Source organism: Lontra canadensis, unplaced genomic scaffold (genome assembly GCF_010015895.1).
Source record: "Lontra canadensis isolate GAN:19392208 unplaced genomic scaffold, GSC_riverotter_1.0 scaffold1, whole genome shotgun sequence".
Taxonomy (NCBI): domain Eukaryota; kingdom Metazoa; phylum Chordata; class Mammalia; order Carnivora; family Mustelidae; genus Lontra; species Lontra canadensis.
In genome coordinates, this window is record NW_022630995.1 from 72,094,608 (window position 1) to 72,118,226 (window position 23,619).

The window sequence follows — 23,619 nt, forward strand, 5'->3', positions numbered from 1 at the left end:
TTTTGTCTTTCTTACTGTTTTGAATAAACATTTTAACATTAACTTATATTTCCAATTCATTTTAAATTTATAATCATGATATAACAAAGTTTATACACTTTAGAAAAAAAAATCATACATATCACACTTCCCAAAACTATTATTCTATGTGTTCCTTTCCAGGTTTTTGCTATATGCATAGTTTTATGTCATCATAATCATTGCTTAATTTTGAAGTTAATTTTTTTGGAAATTCAATGAAACAACATGCAAATGAAGAATATGTATCTTTTACTTAGTTTTGGGGATCACCTAGAGTTTAGGAGAATCAGAAAATGGCTATTTTCTGGAGTCACTATGATTTTTAAATCTCTTACACTCAGGTGGTGGTTTTAAATACACATTTATTACAGGTAGCAAGAAATCATTTTTATCTTTTAATGTTGAGTAAGTCTCACAACTACTCTGTGCATGACAGCAGCTATGCAGAATCATCCTAGCTTTGTAAAAACTAGTTTTGACTATATTACTCAGATACCCTCCCCCCTCCAAAAAAAAAAAAAAAAACTCAGCAGGAAATGTTATGAAATCTAAAAACTTTTTGTCATAAACAATGCAGCTTTGGGTTGTGTTCTATTATCAAAGCAGTTGCATGTGAATTGTTTCGCCCGTAAGTTAAAAAAGAAACTCCTCACAAAGCAGTGATCATTTCCTGTTTCATTTTTCATTTTCTTTTCGCATGAGGCTTTTTGTCCCTCACTAGGAGTTGCTTTAAATCTCTGAGAAGGTCTGTTCCGAATTTACTACTTCTGGATTGGTTAAGATCCCTTTAAAGTGTGTGCTTTGTTCTCTGAAAAGCTTAGGTCAGTTGAGCAACATGCTGCTGTTTTTTTTTTTTTTTTTTTTTTTTTTTTAAAGAGCTGAGTAATGCTGGAGCCTTCTCATGTGGCTGATGCAAACCTGGAGAATTTGCATCATCATTAAGCTGGAATAAGTTGGTGTGACAGGCAGGAGCTTAAATACCAGCCCCTGAGGAAGCTGAGCTGGTTTGTAATCACAGGGCGGTAACAGCAGCAGCAGCAGCAGAGGTAGTCTGAGGTGGTGGAGGAGCGGGAGCACCATGAACACACAGGTGTTTCTGAGGAGTAATTAGATAGCTGTGAAGGAGAAAATACACCTTTGAGTTCCTACCTGTGAACACAATAGCGCTGAAAGAGACAGTCTGAAAGCAGAGAGGAAGAGGTTTGGTCAGTCCCACCAAGAGACACAAAGTTGAAAGTTTGGGGGTTTTATTTTTATTTTTTTTCCTCCATTTCATTTTTTCCTGTGTGTCACTACAATGGTCAGAAAGCCTGTCGTGTCCACCATCTCCAGTGGAGGTTACCTGCAGGGGAATGTTAATGGGAAGCTGCCTTCCTTGGGTGGCAAGGAGCCCCCTGGGCAGGAGAAAGTGGTGCTGAAGAAGAAAATCACTTTGCTGAGGGGCATCTCCATCATCATTGGCACCATCATTGGAGCAGGAATCTTCATCTCTCCCAAGGGCGTGCTCCAGAACACGGGCAGCGTGGGCATGTCTCTGATTATCTGGACAGTCTGTGGGGTCCTGTCACTATTTGGTGAGTGCAGCTTCTTCTCTGGGGGGTATGTCTGTGGTGCTGGGCAGTTTACTTTCTGAGAAAGCAAAGAGTCATTTTTAAGGAGTGAATGAATGGCACAGACAACGTCAAACTTTCTGATTTTTGTTTAAGTGTACGAACTGCCCAAACACGGTGTTCACTGTTGGCAGGACCCTGAATTCCACCACGTTGCTTCCTGCAGCCCGGAGTCCCTTTTCCTGACTAAGACAGACTGTTTTCTGACTTCTGTGGCGGTGAGAGCGAAAGCTAACTGATGACCCAGTAAAATCCGTGCGAACTTGCTGTACCAGGCAGTATGCTTCCTTACGTATGTTTGAGGCGTCCTGGAAGCCGGCACGCTGAATGAAACACCTGTGAAGTGAAACCTGGCGTGGCCTATTTAGACACAGAACTGAGCATTCAGCAGAAGTGTTATCGTGTTTTTATTGCCAAAACAAACCAGGGGGGATGGGGTGCAGTCTTTTTAACTTTTTAACCTCGCGTGCTTGTCAGTTCCTAATGTTTTCTCAACAGTCCTTGCCATGATACTGTGTGTGGTGGCGCATAACTTGATTCCTGTGATAGGTGGGAATATTGCAAGGGTCTGAGCATATTTCAATTTTTTTTTTCAATCTTTTATCTCTCCCTAACACCTGTAAACTTTTAAAGTATAAGCAGTAAAATTGGAATTGGGTGTTCTCTTGCTGTGCTCTGTTTCCTTCATTTATAGTTCATTGGGTCTTCAGGGACATGGATAACCTGTCCACCTGTCCACCTGTCCACCTGTCCGCCGAGTCAGTCTGAACAAAACCACTACTAGAAGTATGATGATCAATTTTGCTTCCAAATCTAGATCTCTTTTATTGATTGATGTTAATAGCAAATAATAAATGTCTTTTATGGGGTTGGCAAATTACTAGAAACCTACCTGAGGTAGTTATAAAGGTGACAAAAACTGGTGGACGGTCAAAAAAATTTAAGTTTTGCTTACACTGTGCGGTAAATGTCTAAGATATATTTGCTCTTTTGTGGCAACTAGTTTTTTTTTAATTCTAAAAGGCTCTACTCTGTAAAGGTACTAACCCAAAGCTTTGCCCTAACTCTAGGGTTGAGTCCTATCTCTTGGTCCTACGTGTACCCATCCCTCCATTCTTAAGGCCTTGTTATGTTTTAATGTGTTACTTTGGGTGTTCATCTAGAGAACCTAAATATCCATTATTAGGAAGAAAGTATTTCAAGGAAAACTTGTCGAAACAGAGCCTTAGTATAGAAAGATCTGTAGAAGAATTGTTTTTTAGTTTTTAGAAAGTTTGTGGTATTCTGTGTGGGTCTGGCATGTATATCAATAGACAAACAGAAACCTAACTCTTGTGCTTTTTAAATGACTTTGTGCACCCTCAGCCTTTAATTGTCTATAAATACTTGGTAAATTGAGAATAAATCGATGTCTAATAGGAAAAAAATAACCAATTTCCTGGAGTTTTCATACTTCTATACATGCAGCTCCTACTCTGTGATCTGATGCGTGTACAAAATAAAAAGTTATTCAGGTATAATAAAATGGATTGGGCTGAGGATTGAACTAGTTAAAATGCTATTGTGCTATGAAAATATGGTTCTGTGTAAATATACCAACTCAAGCAGATGCTCAGGGGAAAAAAAATTAAAAGGACTAGCTAGGTGACACTTGAGTTGATATTCTTTGGTTACTAATCACAGGGCGCATGCTCCTGTATTAATCTACTTATCTGTATTTACATTTTGTCATTTAAGTTCCTAGGAGTTTTTGACAGGAGTACCTTCCTAACAGGAAGCAAAGCAAACTGTAAGGAAAACAAATCTTTTTCTTAAAACTCTAGAACTCTGGGACTAATAGTAAAGAATCTGTGTATTTGGTTTACAATTTTTTTAAAGCCAGGGTCAGTACATGGATTTTTACATCCTGTTCTGCACTTTTTTCATCTGGGTAAAATGGTTATGAAGCTTGAGACTTTTCAATGAAAATCTCATTCCTCCAGAAATCAATTTAAACCTAGGGCAACTATCCTGGAGTTTCAGCAAAGCATACACAGGTTAGGTACTGATTTTCTGGCAATAAATTCTGAGGTACTTAAGACTTTCTAATAACATTTTGTATTGGAAGCTTTTTTTGTACAGGCTACCAACATGGCGACTGGTTTCCAACAGAGTAAATTGCAGGTAGTTACAATTAGTTACAAATAAACAAGCTATATTAGTGATCCTCAATATCAATCTGTAGATTAGTTACCTTTAAAATCATCTGTACAAATTTTAAAATAATAGATTTCTCTGGATCCCTCTATTGGAGATCTGGACTCACTTGGTAGAGAACAGGTGTGGGGCCTTAGAGTCTATTCCTTGTGTGTATTTAAATAAAAATTTACTTCCAGGTGATTCTGATACAGAGCTAAGTTCAAGAACAGGATAAATGATAGTAAGATTTCACTGAATATCCAAATTTTACTCCTTTTGGACAGTTCTGCCTAAAGCTTTTCTGATCAGTAATAATTTCCCACACTTTCAGACTCTGAAGTAGAGCAGCCAAAAATTGTGTTACATTTGAGTACTTTGCAATATGAACAGAATTTTTTACATAGTATCAAGATGTATTTTTCATGTTCTTGATAGTTACTCAAATTAATAAGTATATTTCAGGAAGTGTCCTCAATGTATCAGGCCCAGTACTGTCTTTGGAGCCCATTATCACGTATGTACATACAACTCTCTTATGAGGTGAGAATTGAGATTTTCCTTTTACCAAGGAAGAAATATAGTTTTGGGGAGGTTTCATAACTTGCTCAGGTCCATGTGAATTGTATTGATAAATGCTGAAATTGCTAACTATTTATAATTAATTTTACCTAATATACATAAATTATAGCATCTCTTTTAAACAGTATGTTATTTCAACAACCCAGAAGTGTGCACTTCAAAAAAGTCCAAGAAAACCTTTTCTAGAAATAGAATGTGGGAGTCAAAATTCATGTTGTTGATGAACCATATCCTACAAATTAAGTGAGGTCTTGCAAGGTCTAGAGTCTATATTTTTATGAAGAACAAATTAATCTTGTTAATTTTGATGTGCAACAGAAATATCATTAAAAGAATTCTTAATATAATGAGGTCAATTTGAGACAATTCCTTGTCTTGGAGTGAGTTCCTTTAAAAATAGGTTAGTGTTACTGGCATCTCTCTTCTCTTTTCCTCAGGTTTGAGATTAAAAATTCTTAATAATATGGTACTATTTTAGAAGTTTATCTTTACCATTGCAAACAAAATTATACTGTTTGAATACAATGAACTAGATCCCAAATATGAGAAAGATATAAAAAGATTTTGGTGGCTTCTAACAATCAGATGACTATTTCTTCTCTTGAAATAAGGTTCTCATTCAGACCAAATGATGTAGGAACATCTCATATAACATAAACATTATTATATAAATTCTTCTACTGGATGACTTGGTACTATTTTAACTTTGTACCTTTTTATTATGTACATTTCACAGGAGCCTTGTCCTATGCTGAGTTGGGAACAAGTATAAAGAAATCTGGTGGTCATTATACATACATCCTGGAGGTCTTTGGCCCATTACCAGCTTTTGTACGAGTCTGGGTAGAACTGCTCATAATACGGTAAGAGCATAAATAAGAAAAAAAAATATTAAGGAAAAATAAATCCATTTATTACACCCTTTCTAAATCATCTTAATTATTTTTAACTGATTAGGAATATGCATGTCATGTGACTATGTTGTAAACATGTCTGTTTCAGAGTTTGAAATGTGTATGAAATACCACTGTCAATTAATGTGTTTATACAGTTTTGTCACTGGCAGTAGTTCTCTAACCATGCCAGACTTTTAAGGTAACTAATTTTCTTTAATGTTCAATTATTCTCTGACATTTCTAGAAAATATGTTGACCTGAAAGGATATGAAGCATGAAAATCTGTCTTGATAAATCATACCTTTTGGCTGGCCAGACAAAATTGAATGCTATGCTAATAGTTTTCTTCTTGTAGATTACGTCGTTCTTTAACTTTACTGTGTCGTGACCAGGAAACTTCTGTGCCTAACAACTTAGTGTGTCACTGAGTTTACTACTTTATAAAAAACAAAACAAAACAAAGCTTGAATGACTCACTTCCTCTTGTTAGGCAAATCAGTGAACTATAGTTGCGAAAAAAAAAAATTATTGCTGTAAGATACATTCTCCTTTCTAATTATCTTGGCTTAATTTCAAACCAAATAGTGCTAAGTCACTCTGAATAGCAAATTTCTTTTAACTTTTGTGAGAAATCTTTGATGTCATCTGAGAAGTGTAGAGTATCATAGTTTCTTAAGGCTGACTGCTACCATAAAATTTGACTTGCACGTTCTGATTGCAGAGTTTAACAGAAATAACTGGAGAAACTTGCTCTTACTGTAAACTTATCAGACATATGCAGCTGAGAGCTCCTGTGAGCTTTTATCCTAACACTTGGGGAATAAGGGGCAAATGCAGAGCTAATAAGTGTTGATTTGACACTAAGCATGACATGATTTTTATAGTTGTAGGTATCTCTTTTCTAACAAAGAGCTTAGAATTGTATTTACTTCTAGAAGTCTGTTCTCATTTTAGACAATTCAGCATTATTTTAAACTCATTATAATGGAATAATGATAAAGAAGTATTTTTGTCCTTTTCTAAAATCTGGGATTTGCCTGGGATATATACCTTCTGCTCTTTTTTGATTTATTTGAATACTACTCTTCAAAGGCTAACTTAAATCCTGTCTTTTCCACAGTTCATTTCCTGTTCACCGTAGTTTATATTTCTTTTCTCTCTTAATTCTTCTGAAAAAATGCAGGGTCTCCTTCTTTGACATTCAGCATATCTTGTATTCTTACTTAGTATTTCCAGGTGTCTATGTTCTGTTTCTCCCATCAGAACTGTAGGCATTTGAAGTACATTAAAACCAACTCTCACACTTTTTGAAACCATTATACTTCTTAATCAGTGTCTTGAGTATCACAGATAGTAAATTCTTTTTGAGCGGCAGTATTAAATTCTTTTCAAGTAATTTAGTTCTTTTTGACCTGAGGTTTAAGTTTCAATATTTTGAATACAACATTCTCAGTATTCAAATGAGGACACTACTTATTCTGAGCATTGGCCTATCAGGATGGTGGGCTTTGTCGTCTGATATAGCTGCACTTGAATCCCTCTTCAGCTATGTATTTGTTGCATGGTTTTGGCTCATTGCTTAGCATTATAATGAACATGATCTCTCTGTTCACAGTAGCACAGATACAGTGCTCATTCACTTATTTATTCATTCCTTAAACAGCTACTGAGTGCTGAATGGTATGTTAAAGAGATCTTAAAGTGGAATGAGCCACAATTCCTGTTCCCAAGTAGCACATAATTAAACTTTAGTTTAACTGCAAAAGATCTGCTTCATGGTGTGTGTGTGTGTGTGTGTGTGTGTGTGTGTGTTTGTACTGACAGAGGAAATAGCCTAGATATATTCTAGAAGCTTATTATGAAGGGTTCATCTATTCCTTTGTAATAAGGGACTCACAGTGCTTGGTTGGTCTTCCAAATAAGCAGAGTAATGAATGACTTGAGGATTGACAAGATGCCTAGGTACTTTAATATTTCTCATCTGTTGACAGCACCCATGGTGTCTAAATACTTAAAAAGATGCTTCAGACTTGCCAGGAATAATCTGTAGAACACAGATTTCAAGAAAAAAAAATCATACATCTGTACATAGCACGGGTCATTAGATTGAACTCACGCATTAACCATATATTTAAATATTTATTGGTTTTCTACTTAGGATAGATACTATACTAAACACTGGGGATAAACAGTGATTAAAATGGACAGAGTCTTAGAGGTGCCTGGGTGGCTCAGTCGTTAAGCATCTGCCTTCAGCTCCAGTCATGATCCTGGCGTCCTGGGATCGAGTCCCATGTTGGGCTCCTGGCTCTGCTGGAAGCCTGCTTCTCAGTCTCCCACTTCCCCCCTGCTTGTGTTCCCTCTCCCACAGTGTTTCTCACCGTCAAATAAATAAATAAAGGCTTAAAAAAAAAAAGATGGACAGAGTCTGGAATTCATTTAGCTCAGGGTCACATGAGGGAAATAGTTATCAATCAAGAATCACATACTGAGGACAAAGTTGCTACTGTGATCAGGACCCTGAAAGGGAAACCATGAGACTCAGTAAGAGGGTATACTCATGGAACTCTCACCCAATCAGAAGATTAAAGGAACTTCCTTGAGCGTAAAAAGATTGAACAAAGATATGAGGTATAAAAAAATTGTCAATGAGTCGAAGGGGCTCCTGGCAAAGAGTATTCCGCTCCTTCTAGTGGGAAGAAGCAAACCAAGAGGAAGGGAAAGCTTAGACCAGATGGAGCCGTAACTAAAGGATTTTGCATATCCTGAGCATGTTTTGAAAGCACTAAAATGATGTGATCAGATTTTAATTTACACATTAAAAATTTGCAAATGATGAAGAATAAGAAAAATCATCTTTTGAGGGTGGAAGAGGAGAGGGTCTTTAGGAAAAGAAGAAAATCAAAAAATATATTGTGCTGTCTAGCACAAGCAGGCCGACGTTGGAACATAATGGTGGTCGGTTTTTCTGACAATCTAGGGATTGAGCATGGGTGCTGAGTAACTATGAGAAGAGAAGCTGAAAGTGAAGATTGGTATAAGAAATTAGATAATTCCATGAATTTGCCTGTGTATCTAAAGAGCATGCATTCTTATAGAAGTGTATTTAAAGGCACATGCAATTTTCTCTTAGAAATATTTGAAGAATTAAAGTAGAGTGGTTTGTTACCTCTTTTATTATAGACCTGAACTTATTTAATTTTCTTATCTCATGCGTATTTTCTCAGTTGTGTAAAATCATAACAGCATTTCTATTTTTCAATTTATACTTTGCATCTGAATGTTTCTATGAAATTAAAAATAATCACTTGGCTCTTCAAGTTTTTGTCTGTACTGGAAAAAAATAGGCAGAATACAATGTCAAGATCAAAAGCATATATTTTCAATGAGCACTTATTAATAATAATTTTTGAAGTTGGGTTTTGTATTCATTCTCCTGACCATGCTCCATTCATTAGCACTGTACCCTTACCCCATTTGTGCTTGTGGCTGGAGTTTAGTTGTTGACTTATTGAGAAGACTGCTTCTTGTAAAGCCCAGCTCCATCAGGATCTCAAATAATAAACTAGATTTTTAAGGGGTGGGGGGAGTCAGATCTAGGAAAGCAGGGACAAAATTGATAGGACCCAGTCTTGCTTTCATGCGTTTGAGAAGTTTAAACTAACCACCAATGTTATAGGTCATATTTTACTCAGAATGTCTGGACAACCTAATCAAATATGAAGTTTGGAAAATTACAAGATTTTATATTTAACATGTTCTTTATGTTAAATAACATTACCTCAAGGTAGAAAAAGTTTTAATGAAGATGCTATTTGTTTTTTCCTTTGTTAACCTATGTATTTTTTTTTTTTTTCCCAGCCCTGCAGCCACTGCTGTGATTTCTCTGGCCTTTGGACGCTACATTTTGGAACCCTTTTTTATTCAATGTGAAATTCCTGAACTTGCAATCAAGCTCATTACAGCTGTGGGCATAAGTGAGTATCATAGATATAAATAAGAAAAGGAGAAAAAAAAAGCAAAAGTGATTAATGACAAAGTTTTTGTAGACTTTTTGCATGATGGGACTGCTCTCCACATCCTGCTCCTTTGGCTTCCGTTCCTTGTCAAATTCGTGTTAGAAAATAAAAGAAAAAAATAAGTATTCAGAGTGATCCCTGGTATTACATTACATGCTAGTTTTGCAGTGGATCAATAGATATGATGGGTAACCTTCTGATATGGTCAAACAAAAACCACCTTATTCGTAGAATTTTAAAGATGAAAATCCAATGATTTTATGGATTTTTGAATTAGAAATTATCCTTCCTCACTGATAATATGTTGAATGATAACTCCCTTATCTTCCTGGAGTGCTGTTCATGTGTTGGTTGTGTATGTTGTATTTGTGCATTTTATAGTGTTAGCAGGCTGTCACTCTCAGTGTTGTAGTTTTAGCTGCCCATTGATGGTTATGATAAAATTCTACTCTTAATATGTGATTATTAGTACCACTTCTTAGATTAGGTCTCCAGATTGGGGATTTATTCATTTTTATCAATGTGCCCAAATATTAGACAATTTTTGAAAGAAATAAAAAAGAGGAAAATACACAGCATTACATAAGTGATATGAAGCCAAACCTTTGAATATTATGGGAAACAATAAATTAAGACCAGGTGCTAATTAAATCAGTTTTAAGAATCAATATGGTCATGTTTGAATAAGAACTATCTGGAAATAGTAAACAACGCAAGAATAACTGAATTGCATACTCATGAAAAAAATTTCAGTTATGCATGGCTAAAGTGTTTCAATAGAACAATGAAGAGAACAATGCACATTTGCCAGTAGAGAGCTGAGTGTTTTGTTTACAGGAAAGAGTTAATTACATATAAAAATATTTTATGTGTAGATACATATATTTTTGAACTTAGGCTCATTCTGGATTTGCTACTTTATCCACAAAACATGCACACACTATTATTCTGTGAAATCTTTGAAGAAAGACAAAGAAAAATACTCGAGATAGACATTTCTGAGTTCTGGAGGGGTAATGGCAAACTTAGCTCATCATGTCCTTAACATACACTACAGATGTGAGACTCAGGGACAAATCGTTGAACCTTTCCACACCTCAGTATTCTTACCTGTAAATCCTCCGGAGTCTTCATAGGGTATTTTGTGAGGATTAAATGGTATTAACCAAGACAGCATATATATAGTGGTTTGGGTAATGCCTGCAAATTCTTAAGAACAAATTGCAAAATGGTAACTATTGATACTCCTGTGAGAAAACATCATTGGAGGTTCCATGAGACCAAGGGCCTTTTCACTGCTGTATTTCCAGCCCTTCACATCCCTCCTTGTGTGGTATTTATGTTTAATAAGTATTTGTTGACTGATTCTATAAGAAGAGGTCGAAGAATTTTTCTCTAGCAGAAAAATCTACTTGTTAAACCTGGAGGACTACATATCTTCAGTTTCCTCAGGCAGTAGGACAATGGTGGTAAATTAAACAGAATTTGTTCAATGTGATCTTCGGATCTAATACCATGAGCTTTTGTAGGATGAACTGTCTTAGCATAGTAGTTACAGCTTTGGCTCTGAGGGCAAACAGGCTGGAATTGAAATTTATTTGTGACAGTTTCTTAGTTTTGTGATTTGGAGCTAAATATTAAAACTTCTTAAGCATTACTTTTATTTATCGGTAAAATATCTGTGGAAAGATAATCTGTCTTAGATGACTGCAAAAAGATGAAATTATGTCAGATTTTTAAGGCCTTTTGCAAAGTGCCTTATCTGTATAAAGTTCTTGATAAATCTGGTCTCTCACTTGGACTAACAGCCATTATTATAACCATTATATTCTTGTCTCTCAAATGACTGAGGCAGAATCATACCGTGATTATTATATTTGAAAAGAAGATAGAGGTAATGTTTTTGAGAGGTTTGTAAATTTACAGTAGAAGTTTTTAAAAACTATATCTATCTTAGGCACATCTATTTATGTATTTATCAACTTAAGTAAAAGAATTAGCAAACTTTCAGTAAATTTTATGTAAACATTTACAAGTCTGCAAATATTACCTGCTTTGGACTTCAAATGAGACGGATAATCACGACATACTACTACATGCAAGAGTCTGGATGATTCCTTTTGTTTATCCCAGTGCTATTAACTTTTTCAAGGGAAAATTTATATTTTAGAGGAGAAAATGGAAACTGTTCAAAGCAAAATTTTAATGCAATTATAGGTGAGGCTAACTAAGCAAGTTGTGGTTTACCAAATTCTTGTATTAGAGATTCGTGATGGAAGAGTTCACAAAGCCTGAGTAAATCTTGAATGAACCTGAACATTTTCTTCATTTTTGCCATTAGTTATAACACTAGCTTATAAATCTTGATGTTCTGTAAGTTTGCAAGCTTGAGATGCTGAGGAAATATATTCCTATAATTAGAAGCACTGAAAGAGAAAACAAGGAATTGGTATGACGCAGTGGTAGGTAATGTAAGTCAGTGGCCTCACTGGGAGAGTGAGACCTTCTTTAAGAAGAATTTAGCTTTAATGGAGCAACGGGGTGGACATGGAGATGGAGAAGGAGAAATTTACCTGGGGCAAGTCTCTCCTATTCTGTATTCCTGAAAGTGAGTATCAGTGATTTTCTGCCTGTGAAGGATGGAAGGTTAGTCAGGTATGGAAACAGAGTTTAATTTCCTGGATTGCTTCCTTGTATTTCTTGGGGGAAGAAAGGGTTTGTGGTAGTTTGAAATCTCTAGTTCAAGTGTAGAAGAAGTGCAAACCTGAAGGATCTTGCTAGAATCAAGTCACAGAAGAAAAAGGGATTTCAGGTTTTGTGAAATGTTAACCATCCATTTGAGAAATGATAGTGGGGTAGGAGTGGGTAGTTACAAAATACTCATTTATCTGCCCTTTGTTGAAAGTACTCGAAAGCACTCTGTCAGTTTAATAAGGATGGAAAGCTTTTGCTTATCTGAACTCCTATCCATTTGGGTAAAGATGTCAGGCACAGGGAAGTCTAGCTGGAAAATCTTACACATTCACATGAGGTGCTCTCCTCTAGCCCAGTCTGAACATCACACCTGTGCAACGCCAGCAAGTTTCCCTGCCCATGGAGCTTTGGCAAGCACTGAAGGATGTTCGATATGTAAAATGATATCCAATCTTCTGTTCTGGTCTCCTAAAACTCTTACCTATATAGTATACACTTGAATGGCAGAATATTATAACGAAAATACTTTCTTTAAAATATGAAATCTCATCCTAGATCCATTCCTAACAGTCTCCGAGCATCATTTCCTTCCTCACTTACTGTGGGTATAGGTGAGTAAAGAGCCCCACCCTGCTTCTCATGCCTGGTGGGAATAATTAGAAGAAGCAAAGAAAATAACACTAGTGACTGCATTATAAGAAAAAAAAAAAAAAGCCAGTTCTATATCACTATACTTGCTTTTCCCATACCCTTCTCCTGGCATCATTGAATTACATGAAAGAAAATAAAGGGTCAGTTCTGGGCCAGCATTTCAAATACAGCGTGTGGAGTGGTTTTGCTTAAATATTCTGAAGTTTGGCTCTACCCACCCCTTTTCTACCATACCTAGGTAGATATACATGGTATTGAAATATATAAGCACTGAAAATCAATAACCATGTCCTTCAGGAGGCTGACAAATAAAATGTAGGATCAAAGTATCTTGAAATCCTAGCCAAGATAAACATGTATCTTAGCAGAGAGGCAGGGCCACTAGGAGTTTGAAGGAACTAGGTATACTAGTGAGATCATGTGTGTCTTTTGAGCTACTTCCTCATTGTTACTTGTGAGCTCGGGATGAAAGTGTGGACTCTGAGGTCAGTTTACCTAGGCTCCAGGCCTATCTTTATGCTTACCTGTGTGAATGTAAGCCTGTTAAATACTAACCCAAGTTTCAGCTGCCCATCTGGAAGCTAAAGCCAATGATGGTGTCCCCATCATAGGGAGATGAGGACTAGATAACATTTTCCATGTAAAGTCTTTGTACAATGCCTGCCGTATAATAACAGTTTATAATTATTTAATGCTTACCAATTTTATTCTTAATATCAAGATCCTCGACATAGACTGTCGGTCCTTTTTAAAGATGTTTATGGCTAGAGGTGTTTATCTTCTCTGAAATCAATACATCCAGGAAATGACTGCTAACAAAGAGAAAGGTAACCCAGGCAGCTGTTATAAAAAACCATGGAATGATCACTTTAACCCACCACATGGCATACCTATGGTATTCATATATTTTGTCAATTTAGCATGAAGCAGTCAGAAGTAAGAAGCTAGAGAGAACCTGAACCTGGGAGAAAAACCCGTATATCCAGGCTCAGTAATCTTACTCAACAAATCCAAAGACGGACTTGAATTATAGAAGTACAGAAGAAAACACTTGCCAGTCCTTCACATTTCCTTAAAGATCCTCTTCAGAAACAGCTCTCTTCAAATATGTATTTCTTATCTCCAGGATTTATACATATAGCTTTCATGGCTGGGTTTCAGTTCTTAGAAAACTGCACTATAAATAATTAAAAATTGTATCTCCCTGTATTTTTATTCTGGTAAGAAAAAAGAGGCCAAAATTAATATAAATATAGTTTTTAATGTGTGAATTTTGCATTTATTATTCAAAGGAAGTAAAGCTGGGGGGGACCACAGAACTTACTCAAATTTCTTTTATTACAATGTGGGTAGATAGTCTATAAAAAACAAAATAGATATTATTCGTTGCAGAAACCCAGAAAGCTCTTGCATTTTGTGAATCCCAAAGCCCCTTTTCAATATTGTTGGATAAGCAACATATGTAGACTTGAATTTCTGTGTAAAGACACATGATGAAACAGCATTTCTAGTCACTTGAGGACCTTCATGGTCCCTCTATACTGGCTGCCTTGTTACTTGTTAAGCCATGTACTTCAGGGTCATAGAGGTACATCTCAGCTGGAATTGGGTGTACCAAATAATTAGTATTCCACTCATTATTAAGTATCCTCCTTCACTTCCTCCTTCCTCTCCTCCCCTTCCCTTCTTTCCCTCTCCTCCCCTCCTCTCCCCTCTCCTCTCCTCTCTTTTCCTTTCCTTTCTTTTCCTTTCTCTCTTTCTCTTTCCTTTGTCCTTTTTTTTTTTCTCTCTATACAACAGCTCTTTTCTATTGTGAAGTACTTTCAGAAATAGTGTTTTAGGTTTTAAGAGCTCTATTTAAAAGGAAACAGTGCTCTTTTGTTGGTGGTGGGAACATGAGTCCAATTTTTTTCAGGCCAATGCTGAATCTCCTTAACCAAAAAAAAAAAATGCTTTTCATATGATGACTCATTTATCACAGAGTCATTTGCATAAAAAAAGAAAAGAATAACTGGATGATGAAGTGGGGAGCAGGGTTGCATTAAATTATTTTCAGCACATAAGTGCTTTATGTTGGAGAAAGAAAAATAATTTTATTTTTTATCCTTCTTCTGATAAAGTAAAGCACTCTGCCATTAACAATAGACCTGTCTTTCTTCATGTGTTTAGCCTCAAACATAGGTAAAATATTTCTGTTATCCTTCCATGGAGATCATTTGAGGTTCCAGCCTTTCTGATCATTCTCATCATTACTTCTTTGAAACATTTCATCATTAGTAAACCCTTATTTAACTTTGTATGGGATCTTCTGATTTCTTATTTTCCCATCCTTGAATTTTTCAAAAGTTAAAATTGTTTTACTGATTTTCACTTAAAATGCTGCATGTTCATTATAAAAATTATTAAATACAGAAAAATAAATAAAAATAAAACAATGCAACATTCTGTCATCTATAGATACCTTCTGTTAGTGTTTTGGTAAATATTCTTTCAGATTTCTTTCCTTTCATTTCTCTCTGTCTTTGTGGCCTTTATCTCTCTCCCTCTCTGTCCATCCATCCATCCATCCATCCATTCATCCTTCTCTCTGTAACTTGCTATACTGATCAGTAATATATCACAAACATCCTTTCATGCGATACATATTTAGCATGATTTTTAAATGGCTGCATAATAAATCATTAAAAAGCCTTCATTTAGGGGCCGAGGTTATTTTAAAATTGTTGCCATTACTGTATATGTTATGTGTTGGTAACATTTGCACTGATTCTAAAGTTCTGAAATGAGCTAGTGATTATACAAATCAATGGAGACTATGAAGATAATCAATGAATGTATAACAGGAAAACGTCCTATTGCAACTTGACTTATAAAAGTCCTGTGTGTTGTTTTGTCCCCTGAGAAATATGTTCATACATTTGTGTTATTTGTTTAGGAGGGATACACCTTTTTAAAAAATAAAGCTTATAGATGATAACTGCAAACGTCAGGTAGTTTGCAGGAAGTAGCTTTGGCAGGGGTGGGAGAGCTAACAATGAATATAAACTTCTGGAAAGAGCATTAAGTTGAAACCTGTGGTCTAGAAGAACCTCTGGAAGTCATTCCAGCTGAGTATAGAAGTCAGGTCTTAGAATATCATCATTCATTTCATGCCTTCTTAGCCAAAAGATAGTTTGTTTTAAACTGAAGATCCAACTCATTCATTTATTCAACAAAATTGTGTTGATTATCTTCTTGGGCCAAGCATGGAGATGGACACTAGCAATACAGAGATAGAAAATGCTTGTTCTATCCTCCCGGTTATCATGGGCTACTATGTGGGGAAAGCGGATGGTTGAGTGTTACTCCAGAAACTGTAGATGGCATCGTTTAGAAAGTCTGCTGGCTTCACACTCAAGGTGTGCCCTAGTCCGGGAACACTTTAGGACTCATTACATATAACTCTTTTTGTCTAAGTCTCTAAACACATCTTGGAAGCCTATATTTTTAGGGTAGGTTGAAAGTATCTCCTTCATGTGCTGATTAGAAGGTAGAGTGGAAAACCGGAGTGCTCACTAGGGCTAGTTCTGAGAGTGAAGAATAAGGTACTAGCCAAATTCTTGACATCTTTCTTGAGTCTTTCCATTCTTTTCCATTCTGGCAGGTGCATATGTGTAACATCATTACAGTAGGAAAGAGTTACCTGACTTACCAAGCTGGAGAGTCATGTTCAGCAATTTGATTACATATTATGATGACTTCAGGATTTGGTTAGAAGATATTTTTATATGATTTTTAGGAAACTATAATATATGCCCACTCTATTGACATAAACAAAGACCAAGAAATGAAATTTTACTGTCTGATAGTTTTATCCAATCTTCTCAAACTTCAATGTGCATAAAAATCACGTAGACATCTTGTTGAAATGTATCTATTAGGTCTAAGGCAGTGCCTGAAATTCTGCATTCCAAAATGCCTCCAGGTAATGCCAATTTTGCTGGTTAATGGGTGGCATTTGAATAGCAAAGACTTAAGATGTCTTCATGCCAATGAGAATTCACCTTCTGTAACTTCATCTGTTTGTTTGCAGCTGTAGTGATGGTCCTAAACAGCATGAGTGTCAGCTGGAGCGCCCGGATTCAGATTTTCCTAACCTTTTGCAAGCTCACAGCAATTCTGATAATTATAGTCCCTGGAGTTATGCAGCTAATTAAAGGTATGGACTGGAAAGCAAATGCTTTTTAAAACACGTATCTGCTTTTGATCTTTCCTAGCACTAACTTTCACTTGTACTAGCAGAATCTCTTAATTAGTCTCTGTTTGTGGAACTTAGACTCTACACTGTCATCTAATTGATTTGAAAGACTGCTGCATTGGGGGTGCATTGGTATTTACAGCTGAATGGCAACAAGAGAATTAAGACTGGGCCAAGCAACAAAATAAAGCATCAGTGAATTCTCTCCAAATAAATGCTTTGGAGTGAAAACTCAAAGTGGAAAAACAAATCTGCCATTAGTTTTAACTACAGATAACCATATCCTCTTGTATTTACTTTAAAATCATTCACTAATAGTAATAAAGACTAAAGAAAAAAGGATAACTGGAAAAGAAGATGACTAAAAATTCTTATACTCTATGGCTATTATAACTTTTACCTTGAGAATAGTCTTGAATGAAGGGAAGGCAGATATGGGAGTAACATTCCTAAAAATCAAATATCTGACCAAAAAAAAAGTTGTAAAAACTTAATTTTTATTGTTACATTATTTTTTTCTTTTCTTTTTTTTTCATTTTATTTTATTTTCAGTGTTCCAAAATTCATTGTTTATGCACCACACCCAGTGCTTCATGTAATACGTGCCCTCCTTAATACTCACCACCAGGCTCACCCAATCTCCCATCCCCTTCCCCTCCAAAACCCTCGGTTTGTTTCTCAGAGTCCACAGTCTCTCATGGTTTGTCTCCCACTCTGATTTCCCCCAACTCACTTCTCCTCTCCATCTCCCAATGTCCTCTGTGTTATTCCTTATGCTCCTCAAGTAAGTGAAACCATATGATAATTGACTCTCTCTGCTAGACTTATTTCGCTCAGCATAATCTCTTCCAGTCCCATTCATGTTGATACAAAAGTTGGGTATTCATCCTTTCTGATGGAGGCATAATACTCCATTGTATATATGGACCATATCTTCTTTATCCATTCGTCCATTGAAGGGCATCTTGGTTACATTATTTTTAAAGTAAAATATGCATTTCTATGGGAATGTAATATCATTTGGGGGGAGTATTTGTAGAGTTGACTAATAGGAAAAGATGAGATGGTTGAGCAGGGGATGTTATTTAGAGTTACAGCTGTTATAGGGAAGAAGGAACATGTGATTCCTTGGATTCAGTGGAAGTTGTTGGAAGAATAGGAGGTCCAGGTGAATTGTTTAGTTAACAATGGGTTTGATAGTGGGAATTAGGAAAGTAAGATGAACTTATGAAAGAGTGACATATAACTTGGGCATGTTAAGTGTGTAACGTTTATATTGATATGGTCTGTTCCAGGAAAGGGAATTTAGGGAGAAATTTTGTAAAGTTGCAGGAGAAGAATTACACAAGACAAAAGGAAACACCAAAATTTAGCAAAATCATGGCTGATGGTAGAGACATCAAACAATAACACTGAAAAATCTGTCATTCTGTAGTTAAGGAAAGAGAGCGGCTATGGTCGATTTACTAATGGAAGATCTTAGAACTCTCTTGGCTAAATGGTTGTATCAAATCCAGCAACTTCAGCCAACTCAGAGTAAACACAATAAAGATTTTAATGCTATGGCTTACACTAAAGAGAAGACGTGAGCTTGCTCTTCTAATTCACATTGGCCGCCACAGAGCTGGCCTGCTCATCTTATCTGATCCCTTAGAAATGTAGAGAACATTATTAGTGCTTCCTTTTTACAGGCTAACTCTTTAGTCTTTTCTTCCATTTTTGTAAGGCATTTTTTCCATTTTTGGAAAATGCAGAGACCCTGACTCATTGACCCTAGTTAAGTTCTAGTTTAGGTTACAAAAGATGATATACTATCCTTTAAAACTAAGATTTTTTTTTTTTTTTTGTCTAATGTAAGACTGTAGTCATTTTTTACCATCTATTTATATATGAATGTGAGATGAGGTGAGGTTTCCCAAATGTTATTTTATTGCAAATTCCTTAAGAGCAGAGATCATAATGTATCTTTTTCAACACTAAAAATAGGATGATCCTTTAATTAATACTTATGATACCTATCAGTGTTTAATGTGATCAGGCTTCCTTTTTAGCCCACCTAACAGAGAACGGCAGTAAGAATATTACTATATTTAAAGTAAATTTTAATATTTTGGAGAATTTTCTTAGCAAGCATATTTACTCTATTAATACAAAATGTTGGTTTTTCTTTCTCTCTAACTCAATCACAAATTATTCACATTAATTTGTAACTCTAGGAAGAGAAAAACTTTACTAATACAGAGTACATTTATTTCCACTCTAATCAGATCCTGAAAACCGTTGTATGTTCTGCATTTACTTATGAGGATTTGTTAAACTTTCCTTTGAATATTATGACTCTCATATTTTTGAGACCTCTGTTATTCATCCAAAATATTCCTGAAGTCTAGAAAAGCCTCTCTTTTGTAATACTCTCAAAATGACTTTTTTTTTTTTTTTTTTTTTTAGGATTTATGCTTTAGGACCTGATCTTTAATAAAGTTTGGTTTTTCTTATTGCTTATTCAGTACTCTACTCTTAGAATATTATCTCTTTAGGCCAAGGAGACCATATGTCATGATAAAAGAATATTCAACAAATGTTTTTATCTGAACTCCAGTATTTATATTTCCCCTCTATGAAGATACAGAGATGTTTTAGTAAAATAGGCATTTTTTAATTCACTCTGTCATTTTTTTTAAATGAACTATGTTTTGGAATTGGATACTTGGAGGCAAAATTATTTATTTTACAACTCAACTTTCTCCATTTTTGGTCTCAAAGCTCATACATATTGTATTAATATAAATTGTTGTGTGTACAACCCAGGCAACAACTGAGGTTTCAGTGAAGAGAGAGCATCATAATCAGATACATTATCTACCTTCCAACCCTTTTTTCCCCCAGATAAACAATGGATTTTATTTTATATAAGTGTATCTCAAATATTACATGGGACACAGTTAAACTAAAAAAATGATTTCTACAGAAAAATAACATAGTGATAAATATTCTGAATCTTTCATATACTCACCCCTCTTTTATTTACTTGAGTGAAGACCAATTTTGAAGCAAAGTCACATTTCCCATTTGGGTGATCTCATTTGCTATTTTCTTTGAGAAAGAGACTTTTTATGCTTAACTTTGAATATTGTCTAAGTCTGAATTTTTTTTAATCATCCAAAGGATATATAAGAAAAGGCCCAGTATGATTCACAAAATAGGGAAAAATGTTATGAATTAAAGCATTCAATCTACATGTTGATGTAAAATTTGCTAAGATCTATCTGTTTCAAAATTCAGTATAATTTCTTTTCAGTGTTTCTAGAAAGAAACCATGCCATTCTCTAAGAACGAGTCAGTGGACTTCCCCTGTAAAGGGCCAGTTAGTAAATATTTTCAACTTTGCTTGCCATACAGTCTCTGTCACAACTACCCAACTCTGCCATTTCAAAGTGAAATCAGCCATAGACTGATAATATCAATCCTAAGACACAACTAAGTGGGCCTGGCTGTGTGCCAATGAAACTTATTTTTCAAAAGAAGCTTTGGAAGGCAGATTTGGTCCACAGGGTTTTGTACCACTGGGCATACTTAATAGACTATAGGGGAAAACAGAAAACAGAATGAAAGTTAAATGGTATGAGAAGGTGGTTCTTGGGTTTTTTGCTATCTTCTCATTGAGAGTAGACCTGTTGATATTTCTTTCCAAGTGTAGATGCCAAAGACAGTCTGCCCCAAGATGGGCCACTTTGATATGAACATTATTTTGAGTTAAAAGCAATAAAATCCCAGCAGATTCAGGAAAAGCTCTTTACCTCCCCCTCAACTACCTGCTTATACCAGGAAGAGAGCTAATAACAGAGATTCCTCTTTACTTAAGAGACTTGTCTTACATAGTAGGGCAACTTTTGTTTTCCCAAACTCTCCTTCTACCTTCCCGCTAATGTTCTTTCTCCTCTTTATACCCTCAGAACCCTACCCCTCTTCTTAGTTTATGTAACTATCATATTGCTTCTCTGTCTTCGGAATTTCCATCTCTGTGGGGTTCCCCATATGTACAGTATTAAATTTGATTTTCTCCAGTTAATCTGTCTTATGTTAGTTTGATTCTTAGTCCAGCTAGAAGGATCTTGGAGGGCAGAGAAAATTCTTTTTCCACAACACAATATTATCTTTAGTTAAAAGAATTCTATCATACTCCTATCAACTATAGCTTACAGAGTATTCTTTAGTCTCCTTTCATGCTCAAACTCTGTAAGAGTAGAGGCATGCTCAGACAGGAACCATTTTGCTCTTTGCTATAATTTTATTAAAAGAGAAATATGAGATAGCATTAATGGTGAGCAATATGCTTTTGGGACTCCTCCTCTAGAGTGGACAGTTTTAATAGATGAATCTGGCAATGATCAGGGAATGAGAAATATAAATCTGAAACAGTATAGTTCATCCCCAAACCTTATATTTCTTTCTCCATGTTTATGGTTAAAGTATGAATAATAAACAATTCTTTGAAAAGTCCTAAAATCTTTCTGTTCTCATTGCAGGGCAAACACATCACTTTAAAGATGCCTTCTCAGGAAGAGACGCGAGTATTATGGGGTTACCACTGGCTTTTTATTATGGAATGTATGCATATGCTGGCTGGTAAGTTGATATCTCTAGATCTGGTGGTTTGCATGTTTTATTAATTCCTTCATTTACTTTGGTTAAGTGCCAAGCAAGGTGCTAGATGAGTGTGAATAGCCACAATCCAGCACAATCTGCCTTTCTTGAAGTGGGGAAGATGGTGCTGCTTCCTCCACCTGGCCAGTTACTGTGCATATGATGTAATGTAAGCATAACTGAGTTTTTCAGTCAAGTTGACCATTAGATTTAGCCTGATATAAAAAACAAACACATCTAGGTCTTAATGTTGCCAAAAGATCTGTTGCAGACACTAACTCGGGAAACAAATGGGGAGCCCTGGTGCACATTGCCAGTGCCAACTGCTCCATCTTGGGGAATCCTGAGGGGACTGGGCAAATTGGAAGCTCCTGGCTGGGCTTGCCAATATCGTTGCTGAACAAACTCTGATGAACTTGTTGCTGGAGAAACTAACAACTCAAACAATGAGGGTTTGGAAAAGAGAAAGAGAGAAATTTATTTCAGATGCTGGCACCTGGGGGAGGAGCAGGCTCAAGCCTTAACAACTGACCTCTCCCTATAAGATGGACACCTAGAGTTTTACAGGGAGAGGTTCAGGGTGGGAGGTAAGTGCAAGAGCAGACAGGGACATAATCATGGGTGGGGTGGGAATGTGTTCAGCCCATGATCATGGGTAGGGAAGAAGATGTGTGGGTTTGTGGTCTTCTAGCATTCTGTTGCTATCAGGACTTTTCTGGTCTAGTGGTTAGAATGTTCTGGTAATTGCAAAATGTCTTTGTGCCTCAAGAAGGTACAAGAAATAAGCACAATAGGTTTTAGTTAGAGCATGAGTTAAGTGGTTTTATTTCCGGTTTTAACTGTTAGGGTCTACAACTGAGCAAGGGAACTCACTGACATTAAGAACCAAAACAAATCACTTATAAGTCTGTATCAGTGAAGATATAATAGTGCCATGAGAAATTAAAGATTAATTTTTTGCTTGTCAAAAGGTCTTTCAGTTGAAGCTCCAAGGGTATTTGTGAATAGTGATTAATTGATTTTTCTCTACTTTCCCATGAGAATGAAATAATTCAGATATAGAAATAAGTAAGATGTTCTCAGGAGGTAAAATGATACTCTAAAAGCAGGGTAGGAAGAACTAAGATAGTGAAATCAGGTATACTAGATAATGTTACATTAAAGGTTCTTACAAATTCTTTAAAATTTCCTCAACATTTGAAAAACAAAATATGCAGCAAAGATGATTAAAATCACTATACCATGGGTTCATTTCCTTTGTGCATGTTCAACTGTGATAATCATTCTGGTTGATGCATTAGAACTTTGTATTTATGACTTATTTTATTCAGGAATTTGAATAACAATAATCATGGATAAGAGTGATTTTTTTTACTAATTAAATTTTATTGACCTAAGAGTCAGTGGGAATGACTGTTACAAGAGAGCCCACTAGGTAGAAGAGTGTTGCTTAAACATCAAAATCATTGTAGTAAAATTATATTTCACTATTTTGGAGTAATTAGTAGCCAAATCTCTTTTTAAAAATCATTTATAGAGCTAATACTTGTAGAGCTTTAGCTGTGAAAATGTTCTATGAACATAAAAATAATATCAAAACCACACTAACTCAAAAATTATACAAATGCATTTAATATAGAATCTAGTTACTTCTGTTTCTTTAGTTTTTAGATTCTTACCTTCCAGCTAGTGCATGGAATATAAATATATGTTTCAAAATAAATAGAGTATTTACCCTATTAATCTCACTGAATTGTGAAAATATAGCATTATAGGAAAATTAAGAGGGTATAGGAATTTAAAACTTCAACCTAGCTTTTGAAGCAAAGCACGTTTGAAAGGTGTTAGGAGATTGTAGCTCTAAATGATATAGTATAAAATATTTGTATATTCAGGAAATATTCTTACAGCCATTGTGTGTAAGTATTAATCTTGAATCACACAGTACATTTGAAGTCTTTTTATTTTTGTCCAAAGCACAATGTGGTGCTGGGCAGGGAAGAACAGAGTTGTGATCACAGGGTTAGTAGCAGAATCAACTATTCTATGGCTATTCAGCCTGGATCAAAGCTCTGGTGCCCTGAGGCAGC

The 23,619-nt window shown here is 35.7% G+C and overlaps 1 protein-coding gene across 3 annotated transcripts in view; it reads left to right on the forward strand.

Annotated features, from left to right (window-relative positions):
• The first annotated feature begins 902 nt into the window (after positions 1-902).
• Positions 903-23,619, forward strand: part of SLC7A11 (solute carrier family 7 member 11) — a 73,480-nt gene continuing 50,763 nt past the window's right edge. For all 3 annotated transcript variants that reach the window (XM_032857581.1, XM_032857591.1, XM_032857571.1), the window contains exons 1-5: positions 903-1,595; positions 5,125-5,251; positions 9,146-9,261; positions 16,721-16,846; positions 21,412-21,511. In XM_032857581.1, the coding sequence (XP_032713472.1) occupies positions 1,319-1,595; positions 5,125-5,251; positions 9,146-9,261; positions 16,721-16,846; positions 21,412-21,511 (746 nt within the window). In that variant the 5' untranslated portion in view covers positions 903-1,318. The remainder of the gene's footprint in view (positions 1,596-5,124; positions 5,252-9,145; positions 9,262-16,720; positions 16,847-21,411; positions 21,512-23,619) is intronic.